The 8,344-nt window shown below is 40.7% G+C and overlaps 1 protein-coding gene across 1 annotated transcript in view; it reads right to left on the bottom strand.

Moving 5' to 3' along the window:
• Nucleotides 1-2,434: 2,434 nt before the first annotated feature.
• LOC128455212 (vertebrate ancient opsin-like) overlaps nt 2,435-8,344 on the bottom strand; it is a 60,568-nt gene continuing 54,658 nt past the window's right edge. Inside the window, exon 4 of the mRNA XM_053438896.1 lies at nt 2,435-2,716. Coding sequence (XP_053294871.1) covers nt 2,435-2,716 — 282 coding nt within the window. The remainder of the gene's footprint in view (nt 2,717-8,344) is intronic.

Below are 8,344 nucleotides of genomic sequence, written 5' to 3'. Positions count from 1 at the left end.
ACAGAACTGACTCCATAATCAGTTTGACATCATGCTACTGATGGCTCAAAAAGAACTTCACAACAATCCAGTGATATGTAGTTAAAATGACATGCGTTTACGGGAAAATAACATTAATTTCTGAAAGTAAATGAACAAGCACTGTATTAGAAATGCGTAAATTGTTTGTTTGGACACAAGCAGCTTTTCATTCCATTCTGTGGTTTATAATTCACTAACTTTGAAAAAAAAGACACTTATATTTTCCGTGGCTCTCAAAAGACTGATGGACAGACTCACTTCCGAGGACACCCATTGACAACGTACATTCCCAAGCCCCAACCTCATCAATCTGAAGTAAATGCCTGACCCCAAAGTAATTGAAACCTAATCCCCTAAGAAGAAGTCAATCATTAAAACTTGTGGGGCTCAGCATTTTCCATCCACGAAGCTGTTGGATCCGCACAAGTCTTTAGAGCCCTCATCTTTCACTCCCACTTAATATATCAAAACAATAGCCCACACATTCAGGGGAACCTAGAGTCATGTTGAAAGTACGACAGAAAGGGAAAGCAACGTTGATGCAGGCCCTGAGTGGGCAAGTGTTTATCAAGCCGGCTGATGGACTCTCTCTTATTTGACAAAGGATGAACGCTTTTTTGACAAAACGTCATTTGGATTTGACTCACTCCGGCTCGGGTCCAATCTCGAGGCCGTCGGCCTTGTTAATCAGACATTATGCCCTGAGCCCCTGGTTGAAGGAGTTGATTATAGTAGCGGCTCTTATCTCCGCTCACCAGAGGCTTTATAGTAAACAGTGGCGAGTGAGGACTAAGCATTACACAAAACAATTAGCAGAACATCCCTAAAGGTGCACGGAAGCCTGAAAAAGATTAAAAGTCAGCACTGAAAAGAGATTTGTTCAACCTGAAGTCCCACAAACAAATTCGGCTCAGTCTCAACAGACTTTGGGGAGGGGAAGAGTCTGTCCAGCTCTTGCAAATCTTTTGGGTGATATCAACTACAACAAAGTTCTTCAGAGTGTTAAAAGTGACCTAATCTTGGCTGTTGGTTATATGTTTAGGTGACAAACTCTTTAGCTATACATATTTTTTGTTTAGGAGTGGATGAAAGATAATAAAACCCAAGACTCTTTATCTGCTATCACCCTGAATATAGTGGCATGCACATTGGCTGCTAACACCCCCCCCCACAACTGCTTCTGACAAATGTTCTATTACATATTTTTTTCCTGTTGACATATTACAGACCATTACCACCATTGACTTTGTCTCTCCCATATCAACCTGCAACTCTCCTTGGTTTTAATTATCCTACTTTTCTAGTAAGTTTTCATCAAATAAATCATTGCACATTGCAGATTTAGACCAAACAACTTTATTGAACAGAACTTACAAAATATATGACAATTTCTTTAGCTTTGGTATCAACATGTGTACAATAATCTATACAATATCTCGACTGCCAGGCAGGCAGTCATTTGAAATACTGTCAACTTGAAAACCATGAAGAAATAAGGTCACAGAGGCACACATTGTCAGGATATTTAACTACACCAAGTGTTTGTCTCCTGGCTGACCAAGAAACATTACCAGATATTGCATTTCTCCAACCTCATTTGCATATCAATTACAATCTTTATTGAAAGAACTGTACAGCAACCTTCCAACATGCAACTATTTCTTTGACCTTAAAGTCTCTATCCCTGAACAAAATGCGACTGCTGCTAGCAATGCTACATTTTCAACAAACTACTTATTAATCCACTTAATTCAATCTCCTTACCCATTTCAAAGTGATAAATCAAGTAAACTTTCGGGGGATAAAAGTGTAAATAACTGATGGTTTAAATTTTTACTAGGACATTCTCATCACTCCGCCATGTCTTTATTTTCATGCATTTCTTTATCATGTCTACTCTACGAAAGAGTTTTAAAAAATTCGCTGTAATAAACATTTTGTGTGTTTCCCCCTCACTTTGTAACCACAGTCAAGTCACGTATCAATGCATCTTATCCCTTTGGCCTGCACTGTGAACACATTTCTGTTATGACTTTAACATGACGGAATACCTTCCCGAAAAATAGATATTGCACAAAATAAATGATTCCTCCTCTTGCTCTTCTATTGTCACAGCAGTCTGGCAGAGCTTTTCCCCAAAATTGTGGCAAGAACATCCTTCACTTCCTATGCGTAGTGAGACATATGTGCACTTCTTCCTCTGCAGAGAAACATAGAGCCTCATTCTGAGGCAGTCTAAGATTACCCTCTGTTAACTGTCCATCATCTCTACTAGCCGGGGCGGGGCTGATGCAACAGCTGTGTCAAATCCACCTGGACTGGCAGGTTGCTGATATTTCACCACCCCTCCTCTCATTATTGATGACTTCCTGGCTGACTATGTATGCTTTAACTATGAAAAAGTCCACAATCATCAGCCGTCAAAGTGGGCCACTAGTGATACTGCGGCAGGTTTGTTGTCTGAAGAAGAGGCTTTAGTGATGTCGTTTGTGGGTTCAAAGGGAGGGCCCAGTTGGGGCAGTGTGGTGGCTGGCTGTCCAAGGGATGCTACCATATATAGTAAGTCGTTGGTGCGGCGGGGACCATTGATTGCTACACCCCTCATGACCTTGGTGGCGACCTTGGAGGAGCTCTTCATGCTGGAGCCGCGTCGAGGGGTCTCACATCGCAGCAGGGCTTGGCAACATCTGTAAAACTGGGGCGAGCATGCAACACAAAGACACATGGTCAGAAATGTGCTGTACACTACAGAAATAGTCAGAAGACCACAAAGAATAAAACTGTAAAAACAAGCCAAGAGAATTAATGTTAGTCATAAAGTTTCTAAAACCTACCATTGCTAAATTAATTTACCTGTCGGATCTCTTCTCCTGCCCTCCTCTGCTTCACACAGTACCATTCTGTCATAGGGGTTATCGTGTCGCCTAAGGTTTTTGTTGAACAATAGGCCAAGGGACAGTATTTGTAAATGGTAAATTGATTGCCTTTAGCTTTTCTATTGTTAAGGATCACTCAAAGGGCTTTAAACAACAACTCTCACTCCCACACATTCATACACTTTTGTTCAAGGGCACACCAATGCTACAGCATCAGGGGCAGACTGGGGTTCAGTATTTTGCTGAAAAATAACATTCTCAATATCATGTGTGAACCGTTACAAAATCTTCATGTTGGATTAGGGTTGTTTGATATTTGGTTTAGTTACAAATCTCAAAATATTCACACACCCACACAACAGGTTTGTCCCCCTCACTTAGAGTTTCTGACCTGGAAGCTGCTCCAATCAGAGCAGTTAGTGGGTTCAGGCCCATGGTCAAGTTGTTAAAAAGGAAGGAATTGTTTCGCCTGAAAAACACTGGCTGTCCTCTGATTGTCTTGCTCTCTCGTCATTGGTGGGCATGGTTGCAGAAATGAATTGGGCAAAAAGCTGATCTACATTCTGTGTGGTAGCTTGGGGTCAGAAAAGTAGCTCCTCATCTAAGGATGGGACAACTCCTGCCAGACCAAAAGATATCAACGTTTTTGTGGGAATATCTTGCCTTCACTGATGGTATGAAACCTGAGTGACTATGGAACATAGGGTTGTGATTTGTAACATTCCCTAACTCGCATCAACAACCCAATGACCTGCTCCTCTGAATCACAGATTTCTTACCAATTACACGTTTGATATTTCACCTTCCAACAACCTTTTTGTGTCAGCACTTTCTTCCTCTCCAGTGAGTTCCTGTGAGAGACTTGGTCAGCCACATAGCTCTTGATAAGGCACGGTCAGCACTGGGGCCCTAAATGTTCTGGTCAGTCTTCCTGTAAGAGTCCTTCCAGTGACTGGATTACTTGTAAACTATTATAAGCAATGTCCTGGTACTCAATGTGACTGCAGCTAGAAGCCAACTTTTGCTGCCAGTGTGTTGATCACACCGAGGAAAGTGGTGACACCCACTGTCCCTGTTACCGCAGCCTAATATCTCTATTCTGCACCTCGTGATTTACATCTTATTGTAAAACTTCAGTGCCAACTCAGTAAATGGGATGCCCTTAATGCAGCCAGGCAGAAAATAAGAGAGTGAAGGTCAGGGAAAGATGTGTGGCACAACTGATTTAATGCAGGCAACTGTCGTTTGCTTCTCTTCACAGGCCTGCAATCAACATTTGACCTTCTATTAACTTTAATAATTTTTTCGCTGAGCGTTTTATCAGTCCTTAACCACTATTTATATATTCAATCAGATTCCTCACCTTACCTTGACAACTCCAGAGAGTGAGGCAAGCCTCTGAATGCTCTGAATGTTCTTGGGTTTGATAATCCCAGGTTTTAAGCCAGCCATACACTATGATTTGTCGGACTCTTAACCGTGCTTTGCAAAGTGAGCCGGAAATAGGGTGCTATGTTTTTATTGACTAGTATTTGCAAACATTTCCACCACAGTGTGGCTTCGATCAGACTCAGATTACGATGCATGACATATTCTCTCGTTCCAACACGTTATTTGGTGTCCACGTCAACATTTTCCCCCAAATGTCACCAGAAGGGCTGCTACTACCCACAGGGGCCTGTCAGGCATTTTAAATGTACAGTGTTAGCAGTCATGTCTTGGCTGATGATCGACACGTACAGTGTGAGCACATAAATCGTGAGATTTGGGTTCACAGAGGTTCTCAGAGTAGGATTTACTCATACAGTCTGAGTTTAAAAACAACACAGTGTATGCCCAGCTTTACAAAACAGTCCAGAATCATCATTCTAGTTTGCTGCAAGGTTCCACCTTAGGTTAATGAAATAGGATTCAAAGTAACACCTGGGCATATTTTAAGCATAATGCCAGCTGCTGTGTAACCGCTGTGTGTACATTGAATTAACTTTCTGAAGAACTTCATGAAAAGTTTTAGTCTCCAAACCTTAGCATCACTCGTTATTCAAACACACAGCACTTTTTCTCAACTTTGAACTTAAGTCTTTAAAGCTGCATGGATTCAGCAATTCAACAACTCTATTTTGTTATTTGAACATGGTTAAATGGACAGCATCATGCTTTGCATTTTTATTTACTACTTAATTCTCACTGTAAACAATAAAAACTCAATCGGAATTTTAAAGCCTTAAAGGTAATGTAGAATATGAGTGGGTGCACCTAAATTAAGTCTTTGTGCGCTTCAGTGAAAAGGTTAGGTGCATTGCAACCAATGTTAAAATTTGGTCTGACATCCTGGTAATGGTTAACAACCAGGAAGTGTTCTTTGATTTGAAACACTAATAACGTTAATGTCACAGTGACTTAACCTTGAGCAAAGGTGTCATTTATAACTGTTGTGTTCCCCTAAAACAGGGTCTGAAAAAGGCGCTTGTGGGAGGGGGTGAGCGCCTTGTTTGGGGTATGCAACAACATTAAATGAAGCCAAGGTTCTGCCAAAACCTGTGTTGAGGGATGCATTGTAATAACATTGTAAATGCAATTGTGTTTTAAATGCCCATGAAACTACTACATGGGCAAAAATACCGAATCACCTATGAATGTTCTAAACGTCTGGATTTGAAGACAGCTAACAGCCTTTAACCAATAAACAAACGAAGCAGCCCTTTCTTTGATTCTCAGCTATGGATTTTTAACCTCCTCTCGTTTATGCAGAAAAAGGTTGTGATATTAGCTCGATAGTGTAGTTAGTCGTATCTCAATGGAGACACTGAAGATGCACAAATCTAGATGGAATAAAAAAATGTGCATTTTAATACCAGCTATAAAAGTAGCAGTTGTTTAAGTGATTTCATGTTATCCATTAAAGGTCTTCACCTCCACTACTGCTGTGTTTTCACCACCACCAAGAATCGGAATACATCAAAGATATGTTGTGGTTAGAAATGACAGGCTGTCCCCAAGGTGCAGAGTAAAGGCACTGGAATCTATACACCGTCTGTCAGGGTCTAATAAATAGTGAATGGACACCGTAATACATTTTTCAATGTGGGAAACCGAATTCCCAGAATTCAGATTTCCTGCAGTTCTCCCTGTTTTATTCTAGCTTCCTCACAACAGAGAGCCACAGCCGCTGATAGACGGATAGGAAGAGTCTGAATAATTGAAGACCCCAGAAGCAGGTTGAAAGCGTAACAATGCATTCAGGGCATTTGGCTATGCTTAAAATTCCAGGCATTTCTATCCATATCCAAGACATGTTCACAGCACAGGCAGCCACTAGACCACAATTTAGACTATTTTTAAGTCTTCTTCCATGGCTCCTGTTAACGTGCACTCCGATTAATGCCGCTCTTGAGTAAACGTAGTATACTTAGTATACTAACTGAGTTTCATGTATACTTATAGTCTACTACATTTTCTCATGAGGTGCAATATATGATGAACGTCTTTCACAGCATCTGAGAAAAGCAGGGATGTCAGAAAAGTCAAATAAACAATCAAAGCGTTCCAAATATACAACAATATCAAATTGAGAGACACAGAGAGAACAGGACAAAAATGGGCTGATACACATGTAGACTGGAGATGAAGATGCTTGGTTTAAAGTTACTGATGTGATAATGGTGTTATAGGAGCTGAAAAAACATGAATAAAACTAGAGTTTGGACATGGACCATATGTTTCTTGCTGTCAATAAACCAACAATAAAATTATTCCAATGACAAATACTGTTTCTGTAGCCAAACCCTAATATGTCGTTTTCCTCAGTGCCACAGAGCCCCATGTCAAAAAACGAATAAAAAGAGACATGAAGGAACCACAGCGTTGGTCATGTTTCCTCAAACTATTTGCGACAATATGAAATCCAAAGTTGAAAATAGTCCCCAGTAAATGCCCTGTTCACTTCATTTTGAAATATATTCTAAAACTACACTATCCTGTTCGTTTTCTGTTTCTTTTTTAAGGAAGGTGTTAAAGTTTTCAAACTTTCAAAGATTTAAATCTTTTAACATGAATCACGGCGCTTGTGACAGATCCGTTGACAGCCGGGGAGTTGTAAAACATTAATAAATTAACTAGCAGCTTCTTGACTTCATTCCTCCCATGAGATCTAAGTGTCAAAGAAACCGTGTAAAGCTAACTTTGTCCTTAAAATATGGACCCAACTGCTTTTCAGTTGAATTCCTTGAACATGAATTTTTAAAGCATCACAAACTCATCTTGTTAGAACTTCGTAGCTTGACTCGACATTGAACCTCACACCGTCAGAAGCCCGTCAAATGCCTGCAGAGAGCAAGAAATGCCGCCGGACATTACTTAAAATTCTCCTCCCAATGTATCTACGAACAGCATATCTGTCCCCTCTCTGTCTGTCTATAACCAATAGGTCATCTATGAGTGAAGGCTAACAATGAGATGTAAAGAAAAGGGGGGCTCAACACCTCTCTGTGTCTCTGATGCAACTCTCTCCTCTCCCCATCAGCTGTCTAAACTCAGTGAAGAGCACTGGAAAGATGGAGGATGGGGAGACGGAGACAACAGACAAGTGGTAGAGGATGACGTTAGTTAAGACACAGGCATCAAGGCTAAGGTCAAGACAAAGGTGAAGACGATGACAGATGAATGGATAGAGCATGACAGGGGGATTGAAGGAGAGAGATGCACCAAGTGTGTTGAGAGGAAAGGTTGAAAATGAATCAAAGGGTCATCTCACGCAGGCCACATCCGATTTGGCTGAGGTTTCTTTGATCTGATGCCGTATTGGGAGAGTATGACAAAAGAGGGTAATATGTCAGGCGTCATCTCAAACTACAAGGCCTTTATTTATTTTATTTTCTGAAGCAGGGATGTCGGCTCGGAATCAAATTTTGTCTCTATTTGCCTCTACGTGACTGTACAGAGGGACTTTCTTTAGCAGTTCACTCACGTCGAACATAAACCCAAATTTATGGGGTCCACAATTTCTCATTATACAATATCAAAACAGCCACACTGGATGCAAACAATTTGCACAATAGTTCCTGCTCCCTTTAACTGAGTGACACTAATAATGAAGAGGTTGCAGTGTTTGATGAGGCAATGTCAGGAAGACCTGAGCTTCTTTTATGGACATCAGTAGATTATCCACCACTTCATCTGACAATTTTCTGTTTTAATTTGATGAAGTAAGCTCCCTGGTGTTGTGAAGAATTCACTTAGACCATAAACTTAATTTCAGAAAAAAAGTAATAGATCTGAGAGCCGTCGTCGGGAAATTTACTGTCACACAGGAACATGTGATGAGAATGACAATCATCTGATTTCCTCATGAAATTTAATGGCGCTTTCTGAGAAGAGGACTGCCCTGCATTTATAGTGTGTGTATCAATCATTTCCTCACACTCTTCCACGGCTCAGATGTCCTGCTA

The sequence above is a fragment of the Pleuronectes platessa genome, chromosome 13 (assembly GCF_947347685.1).
Source record: "Pleuronectes platessa chromosome 13, fPlePla1.1, whole genome shotgun sequence".
In the NCBI taxonomy this organism is placed as follows: domain Eukaryota; kingdom Metazoa; phylum Chordata; class Actinopteri; order Pleuronectiformes; family Pleuronectidae; genus Pleuronectes; species Pleuronectes platessa.
This window is presented reverse-complemented; position numbering and strand designations above follow the sequence as displayed.